At 48.9% G+C, this 15,338-nt stretch overlaps 6 protein-coding genes across 7 annotated transcripts; 2 read left to right on the forward strand and 4 right to left on the reverse strand.

Annotated features, from left to right (window-relative positions):
• Positions 1 to 268: 268 nt before the first annotated feature.
• Positions 269 to 4,474, reverse strand: LOC108042253 (DNA topoisomerase 3-alpha). The gene is made up of 5 exons (XM_017120443.2): positions 4,241 to 4,474; positions 3,535 to 4,168; positions 3,018 to 3,479; positions 629 to 2,950; positions 269 to 568 (listed from the first exon to the last, which is right to left on the reverse strand). Exons 1-5 carry the CDS (start codon positions 4,394 to 4,396, stop codon positions 396 to 398), a joined length of 3,747 nt encoding a protein of 1,248 aa, XP_016975932.2. The 5' UTR covers positions 4,397 to 4,474; the 3' UTR covers positions 269 to 395.
• A 170-nt stretch (positions 4,475 to 4,644) lies between these two features.
• On the reverse strand, positions 4,645 to 9,139 carry LOC108042254 (zinc finger protein swm). Its single transcript, XM_017120444.2, is given in 6 exon segments — positions 4,645 to 5,474; positions 5,540 to 5,668; positions 5,861 to 8,161; positions 8,218 to 8,495; positions 8,498 to 8,682; positions 8,742 to 9,139. Coding segments are annotated over 6 exon segments (3,177 nt in total). The 5' UTR covers positions 8,801 to 9,139; the 3' UTR covers positions 4,645 to 5,249.
• A 618-nt stretch (positions 9,140 to 9,757) lies between these two features.
• LOC108042264 (cytoplasmic tRNA 2-thiolation protein 2) lies at positions 9,758 to 11,208 on the forward strand. Of its 2 annotated transcripts, XM_017120459.2 has the most exons (2): positions 9,758 to 11,024; positions 11,094 to 11,208. In XM_017120459.2, exons 1-2 carry the CDS (start codon positions 9,821 to 9,823, stop codon positions 11,102 to 11,104), a joined length of 1,215 nt encoding a protein of 404 aa, XP_016975948.2. In that variant the 5' UTR covers positions 9,758 to 9,820; the 3' UTR covers positions 11,105 to 11,208. The 2 variants fall into 2 exon arrangements, with proteins under 2 accessions (XP_016975948.2, XP_016975947.2); XM_017120458.2 differs by lacking the exon at positions 11,094 to 11,208 and having other exon boundaries at positions 9,758 to 11,068.
• Positions 11,029 to 12,259, reverse strand: LOC108042265 (nucleoside diphosphate-linked moiety X motif 19). The gene is made up of 2 exons (XM_017120460.2): positions 12,131 to 12,259; positions 11,029 to 12,074 (listed from the first exon to the last, which is right to left on the reverse strand). Exons 1-2 carry the CDS (start codon positions 12,221 to 12,223, stop codon positions 11,079 to 11,081), a joined length of 1,089 nt encoding a protein of 362 aa, XP_016975949.2. The 5' UTR covers positions 12,224 to 12,259; the 3' UTR covers positions 11,029 to 11,078.
• On the forward strand, positions 12,002 to 14,016 carry LOC108042266 (nucleoside diphosphate-linked moiety X motif 19). Its single transcript, XM_017120461.2, has 5 exons — positions 12,002 to 12,086; positions 12,495 to 12,676; positions 12,735 to 12,949; positions 13,011 to 13,353; positions 13,485 to 14,016. Exons 2-5 carry the CDS (start codon positions 12,584 to 12,586, stop codon positions 13,887 to 13,889), a joined length of 1,056 nt encoding a protein of 351 aa, XP_016975950.1. The 5' UTR covers positions 12,002 to 12,086; positions 12,495 to 12,583; the 3' UTR covers positions 13,890 to 14,016.
• Positions 14,017 to 14,064: 48 nt separating this feature from the next.
• Positions 14,065 to 15,237, reverse strand: LOC108042267. The gene is made up of 2 exons (XM_017120462.2): positions 14,362 to 15,237; positions 14,065 to 14,302 (listed from the first exon to the last, which is right to left on the reverse strand). The coding sequence occupies exons 1-2, from the start codon at positions 15,213 to 15,215 to the stop codon at positions 14,200 to 14,202; spliced, it is 957 nt and encodes a 318-aa protein (XP_016975951.1). The 5' UTR covers positions 15,216 to 15,237; the 3' UTR covers positions 14,065 to 14,199.
• Positions 15,238 to 15,338: the final 101 nt, after the last annotated feature.

Genomic DNA, 15,338 nt, shown 5'->3' on the forward strand with positions numbered 1-15,338 from the left:
AGTTGATTTATCCGCGTCTTCGGAATTTTGGCATTTCACTTCATGAATTTTTCCAAGAATCGACTAACATGAAATTTTTTAGCTGTGAATGCCACTCGATTAGAAATTTTCTAACGAATTTATCGAGGTATGACAATCCAGCAATTGACCATTATTTCCCAGGGTTTTGATAAAAAAATCGAAATGAAAGTTGATTTTTTAGCATCTTCCGGATCTGGGCATTTTTCATAATAAGCTACAATTGGCTACAAACAACATACGATATGCCTTTTACTCTACGAATAACAGATAAAAAAATGTAAATTTATTAACATTATATACAGTTTACATGAAAATTTGTACATCTCTGTCTAATACCTGCATATCTTTTCTATGGCAAATAGTATTTTTCTCAATTACATATCAAAGTCATTTTTGCGCGGACACTTATTTCGGGTGTGTCCCTCCTTCCGACAGAGACCACAACGCCGTGATTTTGGTCCATCGGATTTAGAAGCAGCGGGTTGGCTGCGTCCGGGTGGATTCTGATTCGATGATCCCCACGAAGAAGTGGAACTACTGCTGGAACCTGGCATAAATATTATATAGTCATTGAAATTAAGTTTTATAGTAATAAGACAAATCTCACCTTGACTTTGGTCTTCATCGCCCCATTTAAAAAAGCCGCATGACTTTTCCCGCGTAGGACACGAGAAGAAGGGTCTGCCCTGGTTGGGTCCGTCCTTTCGCACGGTCAACTTGCTTGCCAACTGCCCGCAACTGCACATCACCTCATCCTCATCACCTTGGGTCGAGGTCTTAGTTTTTGTTTGAGTTATGGTGACAGTGCTGCTAGAGTTCGATCTCATGGATGATTGGCCCCGCTGGGAGCTGCTCTGGTGATTACTGGGCAGAGTCACCAAGCGATTGGTGCCCCAGGAGGAGGCACTACTTGCGTTCTGAGCGGCACCGCCGAAGGAACTACCGCTTCTGGATGAGGATGGTGGCTCATCAGCCCACTGAAAGAAGTTACACTTATCCGATTTGGGGCAATTATAGAATAGCCGGCCCTGATTGGGTCCATCTCTGCGAACGGTCTGCTGGCGAGCTGGCTGTTGGCATCCGGAGCACAGCACTGTTTCCGGCTCGGTTGCTGAAGAGGGTGCAGTATCCCATTCGTCATTGTCCCACCTCGCTCTTTTGGCAGCTGGTTTTGGGGGAGGAGTTGGGGCAGCCGAGCCGAACGTTGTCCGTTCCCGACTTCCCCAAGCCATGGGCATTTCTTTAGCTTTGTCCTGCTCTTGCACCCATTCCGAAAGACTTATGTCCAACTGATCGTCCGGAAAGGAGTTACCCTGTACATTTCCTCCTCCGTTCACCAAAGCCTCAAATTCGGCATCATCGTCCGCGGCAAAAGCGGCTGCAATATCATCATCCAGTGGTTCCAAGTTAGTAGTTTTGAATTTGGTTGTACCCGATTCTACGGAGTCGGCAGCAGCCAACATGGCTTCCTCGAAGCCATCGTTGCTATCGAAGAATTCATCCAGTTGGTTGGTGGGTGAATTCGTAGTGGCTGCACTGGTAAAGAAGCTGCGTATGGTCCCAGAGGATTTGCTGCTTGCGTTTTTATTGGTAGTGGTTTTTGGGGCCTTTTTCGGCTTTGGTTCGCTTGGTGGTTTTTTGGTTGCTGGTTTTTTAGGTCCGTTTCCAGGTTTATTTCCTTTTGCTGCTGAAGGATTTCCGAGACCACTTTCAGAGTTCGAGCTGCCTCCTCCTCCTCTCCCCGTACCGCCACCTCCCAGTCCGCTGCTCCATCCTCCACCGCCTCCTCCTCCAGAACCACCGCCTCCGCCTCCAGAACCACCACCTCCTCCTGAGCCGCCACCACCTCCTCCTGGACCTGGTCCAGGACCCCAGCCTCCACCTCTCGCCTCGCCCACAATGCCGCCCACTCTCTTCACCGAATCCAAATTGATGTTAAACGTGGTGCGGAAGAGATTATCGCAGGGCAGACAGGTCTTGTACCACCCGCTAGGAGTGTTAAACACCCCGCGATAGTATGGCGTACTGAGGCGGAACTTAAGCATTCGATGGCCATCGCCACAGGTGGGACAGCACTCGTCCAGCACGGTCACATCTTTGCACTCCGTTGGGATCCAGACGACATTCTTGCAGTCGGGAAAGTTTGTGCAGCCAATAAACCAACCCTGCTGGTTCTTCTTGGCCTTCAACGCCAATGGCGCTTGATTGCACTTTGGGCACTGGAAGAGCGTTTGCATTGTGGCTTGATTCTGATCGGATCCCTCCTGGCCCGAAGGATTCGCAGCAGGCGTCTCATTGATGCGAGCAGCTATCTTGGCATCCATGGCGGTGATCTTGTCAGTGATCTGCCGATAGGACTGTTTGTACTTGGTTATCTGTTCGGCAAGGACAGCATTTGGCTCTTTCTGACCCTGACAAATAAGTTTCAAGTCCGACTCAAACTCCGCCCGCAGCATGGGTTTAGCTAGAGCCAGTTCCATGGCATCATAGCCCTCATAGAGACCCATTCCTATGACTCCGGGCACCAGGAAACCCTTGTCCAAAACTCCGATATAGCCGCGCTCCTTAATTGTGTTGATGTGCTCAGCGTGCGTGGCATCAGTGCCAATGCCATGCTTCTCCATCAGAGCAATCAGATCCGCTTCGGTCAGGAGTGGCGGGGCAGTGGTGGCTCCTTCGTGCAGCGACACTTCCGTGGGCTCAAAGCGCTGGCCGTTTTCATAGTGATGGATCTGCTTGGCACTCCACTTGTCATACACGTAAACGTCCAAGTAGTTGCGCTCGTGAATGACCAGACCGTTGGCCGTGAACTTCTCGCCGGCGATGTCGATGTGGACAAGTGTTTCGGAGCCAACGGCATCCTTGCTGACGCAAGCAAGAAAGTGTCGAACCACCAGTTCGTAAACTCGAGCCTCGTTTCCCTGCAAATCTGCAGGAGAAATTAAAAATGAGTAAGTCATCACAGGGCAGCAGCTGTAAAGTAAGTTTTTACTCACTATCCGCCATCTTCGTGGGGTGAATTGGAGGATGCGCCTGATCCGACTTGTTGCCGTTACGAGGATTGGGGCCCCACTCCACCACCCGCTGGGCAAAGGCTCCCCAGTCGCGGTGACCCGTTTGCATCTCAACAAGTGGCGCCAGGGCGAACTCCTTGGAGAACTGGTTGGTTTCCGTTCGGGGATAGCTGATAAAACCCTTGCTATACAGTTTCTCGGCTATGGTCATGGTCTCCTTTGCCGACAGCTTGAGTTTTCTTGAGCCGAGCTTTTCCATTTCCACGGTATCTAAAGGAGTAGGTCGCCATTTGTGTTTGGGCTTCACGGTAACGCTCTCGACCAGCGCCCGAGGAGCTGGCTCGGCCAGGCAGAGGAGCAGGTGGTTCTCACAGGCTTCCTTGTCAAAGAGACGATTTCGGGCCCAGTTAAACTCCACCGTCAAGTCATCAATGGTGTGCAGGACTAAGATATATTACAAAGCGTTTACCTTAGGCTCATTTGTAAATTAGAAAAGTACCTTTAATCTTCCAAAAGGGCTCCGAAACAAAGGCCTCAACCTCCTTGTACCGCTCTGCGACGAATCCCAATGTGGGAATCTGACAGCTACCGTACGAGATGAGCTTGTCGGCGATTTTCTCGGGAAATAATCGCTGCAGGCGCATGGTCTGGAATCGGGTTATGGCGGCGCCAGTTCGTAGATCCAGTTCTGTGCGCACATCCACCGCATCGCTCTGCCTTTTGTCCGGCTGTCCAAGTTGCTGGAGAGCGCGACGCACAGCCACCGTGGTGATCTCCGAGAAACTGGCCCGGTAAACGGTGAGATTCGGCTTAATGGCACGGCATACATTGATGATTTCGAAGCCAATGTTTTCGCCCTCGCGATCGCAATCCGTCCAGACTATCAATCCCTGACAGCCGCGCACCTCGCGCTCCAAAGTCCGTTTAATGGGCTCGTAGTCCTTACCCACGGACTTCCTCACTGGAGCATCGAACAGGGCGCTGGGATCCACCGTTCGCCAGTTTTTGTAGGACACCATGAACTCCAGTTGCATCAGGTGACCGGATACGGAGGTCATGACCATTTTAGCATTCTGGCCGCGCACCGGAGCCTCGAATTCGAAGACCTTGTTGTACACCGAGTAGCCCTCGCGCTGGAGGCAGACAAACATAAAAGATATAGGGTTTATATACTAATATATAATATATATATATATATTCCTTACCCTCCGTGCGGAGCCATTAGAGAGCAATCCAGCAATTGTTTTGGCGGCATCGTTCTTCTCCGCCACATTGAGGAACTTCATCTCCTTGCAGGGATTAGCGCAGTAGCATCTGTGTGCAGCGAGAACGGGGCGAAAACATTTTAAAACAGATAGCATTCAAGAAAAACGCAATAACAAAAACCTAAATGCCTTGGTTTTGCGCCATACGTAAAGATAACATGGCGATAAATTCATCGTTGGCAACGCGACTATATCCGTTTGGTCACACTGAATGAATTGCTGATGGTCACATCAAGAAAATGGCGGGCTTTTTAAAAAAAATTCCAAATCAACCAAAAATGGTATCTTCTGATAATGGTAAATTTCGAATCTGAAATAGTCCCCTTATCCCAAAAAACACATTGTTTTCTCCTGAAATACGAAACTATTTATTTTATTTATTATATCTCTCTATATAACTTGCTGTTTTGCATTCACGTTGCTACGATTTTTTTCTTTTTCTTTTCATTGCGCTTGTTTTTGAGGACTTTTTCTTTTGCAATTTTTTTGTTTCTTTTAGTGTTTTATCGTTTTAACTCAACATAAAATCTTAACAATTATATATCTGCATATATATATATTTGTATGTAAGAAAAGGATAGAGTGAAAAATGTGTAAATACAAAGGTAGTTCACGATCTATAACCAATGTTTTGCCGTGGAGTTGGTTGCATTTCGCTTTTTAAAGTTGTAGTTTGTTTCAGTGTTGTTATTTCGGACTTAGGCTTAGCTAAACTCATTCGTATTTGTATGCGATTCATAACTTATGTTCAGTAAAATATTAGTAATATTTAGAGCGTTTAATTATGCCGAAAGTGTGCAGAGTGCTTCGCTGTGCTCCTGTTTTCCCTGCACCTGCCACACACTCCGCAGTTAGATATAGAATAACAACAAATACATGTTAAGGGTTTCCTAACACTTGTGAGCCACTCGGAGCTTCCCCGGACGCCTCAGCAGCGCAGGGCGGTGCATCAACGGCGCCAGGAACGATCCTCGGACTCCTCGTCCTCCTCCTCATCCTCCAGACGCAGCTCCGGCAGCGTGTCGCTTCCCAACAGACTCTCGCTCTCGCTGACGGACTGGATAAACTGTTTTGGGTTCTCTAGGCTGGCGGCCATGGCAGCTGGTGTATTGGTCTTCTCAACCGGTGCCGCCATCGGAACCGGTGCGGGTGTCACCACGGGCGCCCACGAAATCTGAGATTGTACATCCATAATTAAAAAACGCCTTACGCGGAAGGCAAAGTTTGTCTTTCACTTACTTGTAGGCGCTTGTCTTTGTAAGTTTTGCCTCGGAGCACGGCTTGTTCGGCATTAAGGCGGGTCGCATAGGAGAGTATTAACTGTGGAATCTCACGGTCTACATCATGCTTGGAAATCTCGCCAAAATTCTGTGAAAAACAGCAGAGCGTATGTAATTAGACACTGCGAAAAATGCAGTTTACTAAAAAGGAGACTGCGTATGGACAATACAAATTAAAAAACCAAAAACTTATTTCTTAAATCTTTTCTCATGTTTTTGTTGCAATGCAAACTTTTAGATTTGAATCTGTAAGCTTAATTAATATCTGCGGATAACTCACCTTAAAGTGCCCCAGGACAAAGTCAGCCTCTTCCGCCGCAAAGCCAGTGACCACAATAGCCTTTGGTCGCCTATCGACGCGCGTGGGTCCTTCGGGCAGATTTGGACGCTTGCGTCCTCCACCGGGTGCTCCGGAAGCTGCCGCAAAGTGAGGTGACTTGTTGTTTGCGGCTGGTCTTCCGCCAACGCCTAGATTACGCTGCAGCTCCTCCAGTCGCTTCTGTATGGCCGTGGTATCGTTGCCCTCCTGCTGCTGGGCAATCAGCTCCAGCTCCATATCCAGCAGCTCCTTCTTCTGTTGCTCCTTCGTCTTTTTGACGGGCGGCTGCTGATGCTGCTGTTGCTGGAGGATTTGAGCCTGAAGCTGATCTTGCTCGGCCTGGATCTCCTTGCGAAGCTTGTCGATTGTCATCTGCAGCACTTTTATTGTTTGCAGGGTGGGGGCCCTCTGGGCATCCTGCTGGTCCATACGCTCCACTAGTTCCAATGCCGTCTTCATCTGCTTCATGTAGCTCTGGAGCAATTCCTGTTTGCGTTTGCGCAGCCCGTTAGCCAACAGGTGCACTGCCTTTTGCTGCTCTTCCTGCTTTTTGCGTATGCTAGCGGCATTGGCAGCCGGATTCATTGGACGACCTGTTGCAGCACCTCCTGAACCTGGTCCAGCCGCCCCGCCCGCTGGCGTCGTGTTCAGCTTGAGACGCATGGATGCAGGAGCTGCTGTGCTGGCCTGTTCTGCAGCAGGCGTGCCAATGTTACCCGCTCCCGCCTCGGTCAGAGGATTTGCGTTGCTGATCTTCGCACTATCTGCATTGGGCGTGGGTACGGCGGGAACGTTGTGCAGATGGTACTGGCTCGCGTTTTTCCGCCCACCGCCTCCTCCTCCGCCGCCCATTTGATTCATCTGTCCCACGTCCGCTCCACTGCTGTCGTTGTGCCAGAAGACCTTGATAAATCTATTATTTAGCACTGCCTCCGTGCTCCTGTATGCCACATTTGCTTCCGCATGGGTAGAGAAAGTCACAATAGCTGCCTCTGGATCTCCCTCGTACGATACCTGAATGTTGACGATCTTTCCAAACTTGGCAAAGTGGTTGTTCAAGTGGGCAATGGTGTTCAGTCCTCGTGGTACCTTCCTAAGCTCCAGCGAGCTGTTGTGTTGTTGCATGTTGGGATTAACCCGTGGGCCAAGGCGACTGTTGATTGGCACTTTTCGTTTGGTGGGCACATCCGCAATGGCCACCGTATCTTCCAGCTCGAAGCGGCGCTTTCCAATCTCTGCTACGCCGCCCGAGGGAGCGCCATCAACCACTGGTATGGGTATCAATTGACGCTGAAGCGGCGTGGTCACCGCAGTGGGATTGAAAGGGAATGGCATCATGGCGGGCTGCGGCGGGGCACCTGGATTGCGCGCGTAGTCAGCGGGGTTAGGAACGCCCATCGGATTCGGACCAGACCCGCTCATCAGCGTGCTGGGTCGCACATTTCCGCTGAACGGATTAATGGTGGTCTGACCTGGCTGCGTTGGCGGGGGCACTGGTCCCTGTCCAGCTCCAGGCGGAGGTCCTCCACCTCTCGCCCATATCTCTGGCGCATCCGGATTGTATTCTCGCATGGACATCATAAGGGCCGAGTTGTTAATGCCCTCAAACACCACCGGGTTGATGCCGTGGTCCCAGGGACAGGTCTCGCCCCTGACACAATAGCCCTTCTCGTCAAAGTCACGACAGCGCTGGCGAGGATGGGCAGCCGGATGCTCTACGGGCGTAGGTGCTGCCACTGGAGCGGGAGCTTGGCTGGCTTGGGCTGCTTGTACTCGCTCCGGGGAACTCTGGTTGCGACGCGCGTTTCGCTCGGGCGACATGGATCGGCTGTGTGACCGCCGGCTCTTATTGTTGCCAAATCGAGGACGTTCGTCCGCATTGCCACCGATGCGCCGACGATCAAAGTTGCGCCGTCCATGATGTCGATTGTCGGTCTGAGAGCCTGGCGGGGATTTGTTTCGGAACTGGCGTTGAGTTTTCTCGCGCTCGTTCACTCGCCGGTCGCGGGACCTAGAGCGTCGAAAGGCGCGCTCGTTAGAACGAGACCTAGAGCGCGATCGGGAACGCAGGGAAGCACGACGCCGACGACTATCGCGTGGCTGGTTTTCCTTGTCAGCATAGCCCGCCGTCAGACCCGCTCCGCCGACTCCTCCTGTCCCGCTAACGCCGCTGCTTCTGCCCGGTGGACTGGCACTGCGCACATGGTGGTGTTGGTAGTTGGAGGCGGACTGAGGATTATGGGACTCTTTGGTTTTGTGCTGCTGAAAAATATGGAAATTACAAAAGATGCTAACAGTGAGAGACACAAAAGACTCACATCGAAGGCTGGCTTGGCATCTGTAGAGGCGTGAGAGGCAATGCCGGCTTCCTGGCTGATAAAGGCCAGCGCCTCGGCTTCCCTGGCATCGTGGCTTGCCTGTTCCAGCGTGACCTGATTGCTATCTGGGTTTATCACATTGTCTTTAGGTGCCGGCGGCGGGGAATCGGCGGCCAGCACGGCCTCGATATCGTCATGGGCCCCGTCAATGGCCAGGGCTAGTTCGTGGTCGAGATCCAGCTCAGCGGCGGAGGCACTGGAGGCCGCTATCAGGGGGCGGCAGGCACCGTCAGGTACTCCTCGGTGGCAATGGCATCGAAGAGGCGCTCCACGAAGCGCGTCGTCTCCTCGGACAGGAAGACATCCAGCTGCTCGATCATGATCCGTTTGAGGTCCTTATCCGATTTGTCTTTTTTAAGCAATGCGATGACATAGCGGGCCAAGGCAGAGGAGTCTGCATCGCAGCTGTAAAAGGGATTTGAAAGTAAGATATAGGAATTCCAGAGGAGAAAACAAGAACTTACAGTGGCTCCAGGACCACGCTCAGCCAATCCTTGAGCTTGTCCGAATTTTCCAGTATCATGCTGAGGCGGGCGGTTGCTACTGGTTGATGTATTTTTTTTGGTTGGGGCTACTTGCGTTGGTCTGGGCTAATCTGGGTGGGGGGTTAATCGTGCACGGGGGGTACACACGCCCGAAAATGTATTTTTAAGATGACCTCTGCCGCTCAGGTGACGTTTTTGCGGGAATTTGGGGCACTTTTGACTTTCGGCAACGTTTTCTTCTGCTTTGATCCTCTGCAATGAGATTTCTGCGTTTATTTCACTTTTCGGCAAGTTTTTCCCTGCCCTTTCAATTAAATGTCAGCGCTGAGCTGTTTCTTCTTCTTGCTCGGCTATCGTCAATAAGAAAGTTTCTCGATTTTGCTACCCGATACTTTTTGCTTGCGTACGAGCACGACGCACACACAGCCAAACACACGTACACACACACACAGGCACGCAGGCACTCACATACATACGACCCAGCAGCACCCAGTTTTTTGCGCCCAAATTTCATGTGTTTTTTGGACGCTTTTCCCCACACAAGCACTTATGGGACATACCTCAAGCCTTAAATATAACTTATGAATAATATTTGTACAACAAATTTAAGTTTAAACAGTTATTTTTGTAATTTTCACTGCACTTTTCCTGTCGCAAGGTTGCTTCTTGACGAGTCTAGGCTGCGTAGTCGATATATCGGTAGAGTAATCGATAGCCGTAGCGTATGCCCTCGAACCAGTGCTGTCAACTATCGAGTGGTAGGAGTAGCAAGAAACAACTTAACTGATAATGTAAATATGTTTGTAATATAATTTCTAAAATCTTAAAAAAACTGTGTTAAAGTCGTTACAATATATTTACATCTTAAGCAAGTACGGACGGTTGGTTTTGAAAACAAGTTTCAGAACTGAGGATTTCTGTGACACACCCGTTTCAAACAAAAATATTTGGCTTGAAAAAGGCTAAATTGTCAAGATATTATTTTAAACGTTTCCATCCCTGGTCATTTCGTTTATCTGTGAAATTCGTATTCTTCTGATTGGGCGTAAATAATTGCCATGTGCAGCATTGGCGAAGATGATTTTGGAGACGAGGGGGCCGTCCATGCCATGGTGGCTGAATCCCTGCCCTCGGGAATCGTCCTCCGCCCAGGGGATTGCAACAAATGCGGCCTAACCTCCAGCGAACTCTATAAACTAAACTTTCGAACGGAGGAATGCCGCGACTGCTTCCTGGCATATGCAAGGCACAAATTCCGGGCTGCTCTGGGTGCAGCCAAGATCCTGCCACGAAACGCCGAGGTGCTCCTTGTGCTGGACGGGTCCGCAGAGTCTTTAGTACTCCTGGACATGCTACACTTTGCCCAAACGCAGAACACGTTTAAAAGACTTCACTGCAACGCACGTGTGCTCTACGTGGAGGATCAGCAAGTGCAGGAGCGTGTTCCAATAGACATGGATGCGATCAAGACCTTGTCTACCCAATATACTCCCTTTGAGTTTTATGTGATTGAGTTGGGTGCCTTGCCCAGCTCCTTGCAGCGAATCAAGGAGTACAGTCCTTCTCCCAAAGAAACCAACGAGCTTTTAAAGAAACTGGGGAGTCTGCGCAGCCTGACAGCTCGCCAGGATTTCCTGCAGCAGCAGCGCAAAAACCTTGTTGCCTCGGTGGCCGAGAAGTTACAATGTAGCCATGTCTTTGAGCCCAGTATAAGTGTGGATTTGGCCACCCAGCTCTTGATCGCGATAGCCCTAGGACGTGGTGGCAGTGCAGCCTTGGATGTGGCTCTACTGGACGATCGGTTAGCAGGCGATATAAAATTACTGCGACCCCTTAAAGACCTTAACGAGCAGGAGATTCAGTTCTATATACATGCCCAGCGGTTGAAGACCCTGCTGCAGAGTGGCTCTCGATATGGTCAGGAGAGAGGACAGACAGCCAGCTTACAGAACCTCACGACGGCCTTTGTGGCTAACCTGCAGAAGAATTACGCATCCACCGTGTCCACAGTGTTCCGAACTGGTGACAAAATAGCAGTCAATGCCCATCCAGAGCAGGCATTTTGTATCCAATGCCAGTCTGCCCTAGACTCCGAAATCTCCGACACTCTGCTGGCTATTGAGTATTCAAGATCTGTTTCAGAGGCCGGCGTAGGTCTGTATAAGAACGGAGATGACCTCGAAGATTTGGCAAAGAGGCGACTGGATGCACAGGATGGGCTGTGTCACGCCTGTCGCGGCATACAGGCAGAGCTGGAGAGCGGTAATTTGTTGTAGCCAATCAGAAATATATTTTTTTAACAACTACTACTTTTTATTACAACTTGGCTAGTTTGGTGTTAACGAGCGACTGCAATGGCAGATGACCGTCGCAGGGCGGGACGTTGGATGCCAGAACGACCCGGTGGAAATCGTAGACTATATATCGGTTGTATTGCTGGGCCTTGCCATGAAGTTCATTCACCGATCCAGGCAAGATGATAGATTGTGTGCAAGTGAGAGGCTCCTTAGGATACAGTTCATCTCCAGGAAGCACTCCAAACATGCAGTCATCGCAGCGATAGTAAACGGGCTGCACCATTGTGCTTCCTCGGCTGCTTCTTTGGCGGGAAAACTTAAGAAGCTCCTGCCAGCTATGCAAGTTCATCAGACGTGCGATATCATAAAGCAGCATGAAAGGAAGCCAAATGGTGCCATCCTGGGAGCTTGTCCAGGCCTCCGCCGGACTCATCCAATGGGCTGAGGCCACTTCGTGAGGTTCCAGTAGGAGACTTACCTCATTGACCTGCTCATCCAGCGTGGTGACATAGTAAACCGTGTCAAATTTTCGATTGGCTGTAGCTGCTGTCCTCCAAATTGACCATTCCTGCAGAGACCACAGGTTGGGGATGACATTGAGGTGCCTGCACAGCTCCAGAAACTGTGAGGCATTATTGTGAACTCTATGCTGCCACTCAGAACGATCGCTTGGCTCTAGGAGCAAAGTCCGAGGATGTCCGGACTTAGAATCCCAACTTTTCAAGCTGTCCTGATTTGTGCAGATCAGGATGCCCACCTCCTCGAAGGTTTCCCTAAGCGCAGTCAGCCGCAGTGCGATGTCCCTTGAAAAGTGTTTTCCTCTGGACAGAAATTCAGGCCTGGGATTATCCTGATTGTGACTGAGCTTTTTGAATTGGTCATCGGTCACGCCAAAGGATTTGAAATAAGTGATCCATTCAGGAGATTCGTCCTCTCTGGGATCAAAAACGCCGCCAGGGAAGACGCAGTGATTCAATGCATAAGAAGTAGCCTCAGTTCGTTTGATCAAAAGTAACTTTACCGAAAGGTAATCAAGTTAATTTAAATTCGAATTTTAATAAAGATACCCACCCTGTAGTCATACTCTTTTAAAGTATCATCTTTGGCAGCCAATATTAGGCTAGCCGAAGGCCTGTAAGATCCAGTTTGAGTAGCAGCTCCCATAGTTTAGAGTCCACTGCAATAAAATTTCCTGCTCGACTAACACAAACCTTTGATCTTGAGTTTTATATCAATAAAAGCAAGAACAATGAGTAAGTAAGTTGAGAGAAACGACTATTAGATACCATTGCTAATAGATTTATAAATAATAATCAAGCGATGAAATTTAAAGATTAGAAAATATGAAAGCTATTCAATTGTTTTAAACATGTCGAAATTATTTTTTTTGTTTTTTTAAATTTTAACCATGTCAATATACCCTTGTATTCAACAGGTGGAGGGTATTTAAAACGTAAACAACAGCTGGCGAGTAATCGATAATACCGGCCACCCAATCGATATCGCCGTGTTACCTAAACAAATATGTCGAAGCTCTTGCCCAAAATCCGTTCCTCTTCCAGCCTGATCCTGCTGGCCAAGGACTCAGCAGCGAAAGCTAAATCATTCGACTACAATGTGAGTTACATTTTATTTTTAATAAAAACCATATAAACATAATCATTTGCACTGTTAGGCCCTCCTTCTTACGCGAACGCAAAAATCCAGTTTTATGCCGGAGTCCTCGGTGTTTCCGGGCGGAGTTTGCGATGCCACAGACAGTTCGCCCGCCTGGTTGGATCACTTTCGCCGAAACGAAATCAGTGCCGCCAAGTTGCAAGATGTGGGTCATGTGAAGGGACCACGGCCGGAGATTTTTAAGATCAAGTCGGATAAGGAAGCGATAGATCCGTATGAATCTAAAATATTTCTCTAGAAAAGTCCTGGTTCTTTCTATTTTTACATTTTACAGATCTCTAGCGCTCCGTCTAACTGCCTTACGCGAGACTTTTGAGGAGTTGGGCATCCTGCTGTGCAGGGACAGTAAATCATTGACCTCCACCAGCGGCTACGGTCGCTTCCATGAGCAGTTCGATCGCGTCCACTGGCAACACATAGTCCACAACGATGCCAGTCAGTTCCTGGAGCTTTGCAAGCAGCTGGATGTATTTCCAGACGTGTGGTCACTCCACGAATGGTCCGCCTGGCGCACGCCGTCTACTTTCAAGAAACGGTTTGAGACGGCCTTCTTTATGACCGCCCTGGAGCAGCAGCCCAGCGTACACATAGAACCCAACGAGGTCAAGGATTGTGCGGTAAGTGGGCGGGATCTTAAACTTTTATAAATTATACTTTGACCTTATCCGTTGCTTAAAAGATTATTACGTATACGTAACGTATATCAATGTAAATATATAACACTTATTCTTACTTTCTCTTTTTGTAGTGGCGCTCCCCATTGGATTACCTTCATGCGTGCCTGAGAGAGGAGCTTTGGTTGCCGCCTCCCCAATTCTATGAACTTTCGCGCATCCTAAACTTCTCCTCTTTGGAAAGTTTGCGTCAATTCGCCGCAGAGCGTGAGGTCAAAGGCCTTGGTCTGATCCATCCTGTGATGTACAAATGCAAAAATGGAACTGTCCACCTCCTGCCAGGAGACGAAGCCTATCCCGCCGATCCAGATGCTAGTAGCGATAAAATAGAGACCGGGTTGTCAGTCGAGGAATTTCGTTCACAGGCCACTGACAAACTACATCGGTCTGAGCACTGGAACCAGCATCAGTCGCAGCTGCTCATAAACTTTGACCGGGATGATGGTCAAGTACATCCCTTAAACCCTTCCAAGCTATAGAGGCGAAAACTGTTTCCTTGATAAAATGTGCATTTATTTGGTTTTAATGTGTAGTCTGGCCAAAATATTATAATGTAGGTGAGATTTATTTTCTATTTGGTTTTATACGTATTTCTACCTTCTTAAATCCTTTTTGTTTTATTTATTATAGACTAATTTATAAAAAGAGAGAAGATTGAACAATTAGATGTACTTTTATTCAATTTTAATATATTGAGGAAAGTAAAAGAGGAGTTAAAGGCAGATACAAATATGAAGGCGAGGCCTTTCTTATAAATTGGCTAGGGTTGTTTGATTAGAGCTGTCTAGATTACTCCTCCTGCCTTTTACCGTACCACAGCTTGTGAAGGTAGTCAGCCTCCTCTTCGGAGGCATATCTGCTCTCGAAGCCCGGTTTCTGCGACGGCTTTGATCTAAAAATTAAATGGGGATAGAGAAATAAGGAAATCAAAATTTAGGCTTAAAAACTCACTGCGAACCGGGGGCGTATTCCGGATGGGTCCAGACCTCGTGGGGCTTATGATTTGGGGGGTTTTGGCGCTTGCAGCCCTCCAGTGTCTTTTCAATGCTCTTCTGGTTGTCCAGCAGGGCACCAAGTTTATTATCTATCTGAGAAGTAGCCACCTGCACTCCATGAACAGTGTTTTCGATGCCTTTGAGGCTCTCGGACTGGGTGCGATTGAGTATGACTAGACCCCACTCCAGCTGATTCACCTTGCGATTGGCGCGATCAGCCAAGCCATTAAGTTGTTCCAGGTATCCCACTTGACCAATGATATTGCGCTGCTGCTGCTGTAGAACCTTGGCTTTGTTGTCCAACCCGAAGAGCTGGCTGATGACGGCCTGACCTATCAGCTGCTGGATCTCGCCTAGATGTGAGTTGACGGACGAGGCCACCGCATCCAGGTCCTGCTCGTATTTGTTCTGATTGTTAGCCAGCTGACCTAGTGCACTCCTGATGTCCAGTTCCACTTTTGTTAGGTTCTGAATGGCCTGTTCATTTTGGCTCTGAGTTGCCTTGACAATGGCAGTCAAGTTGCCAACTCCGGAAGCAGTTTCCTGGAAGCTACTGAGAATTTTTCCCTCCAGTTGGGCTAGTGCACCCTCCAGTCCTGCAATAAGTTCGATCTCATCTCGTTGATGCTTGAACTTCTCCTCGATGCCCTTTTGAACTCTTTTCACTTCCTCCACCCCAACGACAAGCTTCTCGGTTCCCTTTAATAGCTTTATCACGTCGCCACGGATCTCGGGGTTTGAATTCAGATCCTCGGCTGAAGCAATGCAAAGGCAAATGCAGATCGTTACCAAAATCATTTGGGTCCTCATGGTGCTTCTCTGTCGAACGTCGGCAGCTGTGTGTCTTCTTTCGATCTGAAGTTCACCTTAAGTAGCCCAACTTAAGGTCCAAAACGTGTCTCAGACTGGGTTAAGTTCTATCAGTCCAGAAAC

The sequence above is a fragment of the Drosophila rhopaloa genome, unplaced genomic scaffold (genome assembly GCF_018152115.1).
Source record: "Drosophila rhopaloa isolate 14029-0021.01 unplaced genomic scaffold, ASM1815211v1 contig_2, whole genome shotgun sequence".
Lineage (NCBI taxonomy): Eukaryota > Metazoa > Arthropoda > Insecta > Diptera > Drosophilidae > Drosophila > Drosophila rhopaloa.

Excerpts from the sequence above, each read along its gene's own strand:
- LOC108042253 (XM_017120443.2), bottom strand. The coding sequence starts at position 4,396 with ATGCTATCTGTTTTAAAATGTTTTCGCCCCGTTCTCGCTGCACACAGA. Across the intron at positions 2,951-3,017 it reads CCCCACGAAGATGGCGGATA|ATTTGCAGGGAAACGAGGCT; the intron begins GTGAGTAAAAAC and ends TTTCTCCTGCAG. Across the intron at positions 569-628 it reads CGATGAAGACCAAAGTCAAG|GTTCCAGCAGTAGTTCCACT; the intron begins GTGAGATTTGTC and ends TATTTATGCCAG.
- LOC108042265 (XM_017120460.2), bottom strand. The coding sequence starts at position 12,223 with ATGGGAGCTGCTACTCAAACTGGATCTTACAGGCCTTCGGCTAGCCTA. Across the intron at positions 12,075-12,130 it reads TAAAAGAGTATGACTACAGG|TTACTTTTGATCAAACGAAC; the intron begins GTGGGTATCTTT and ends CTTTCGGTAAAG.
- LOC108042267 (XM_017120462.2), bottom strand. The coding sequence starts at position 15,215 with ATGAGGACCCAAATGATTTTGGTAACGATCTGCATTTGCCTTTGCATT. Across the intron at positions 14,303-14,361 it reads GAATACGCCCCCGGTTCGCA|ATCAAAGCCGTCGCAGAAAC; the intron begins GTGAGTTTTTAA and ends TTTAATTTTTAG.
- LOC108042264 (XM_017120458.2), top strand. The coding sequence starts at position 9,821 with ATGTGCAGCATTGGCGAAGATGATTTTGGAGACGAGGGGGCCGTCCAT.
- LOC108042266 (XM_017120461.2), top strand. The coding sequence starts at position 12,584 with ATGTCGAAGCTCTTGCCCAAAATCCGTTCCTCTTCCAGCCTGATCCTG. Across the intron at positions 12,950-13,010 it reads GATAAGGAAGCGATAGATCC|ATCTCTAGCGCTCCGTCTAA; the intron begins GTATGAATCTAA and ends TACATTTTACAG. Across the intron at positions 13,354-13,484 it reads ACGAGGTCAAGGATTGTGCG|TGGCGCTCCCCATTGGATTA; the intron begins GTAAGTGGGCGG and ends CTCTTTTTGTAG.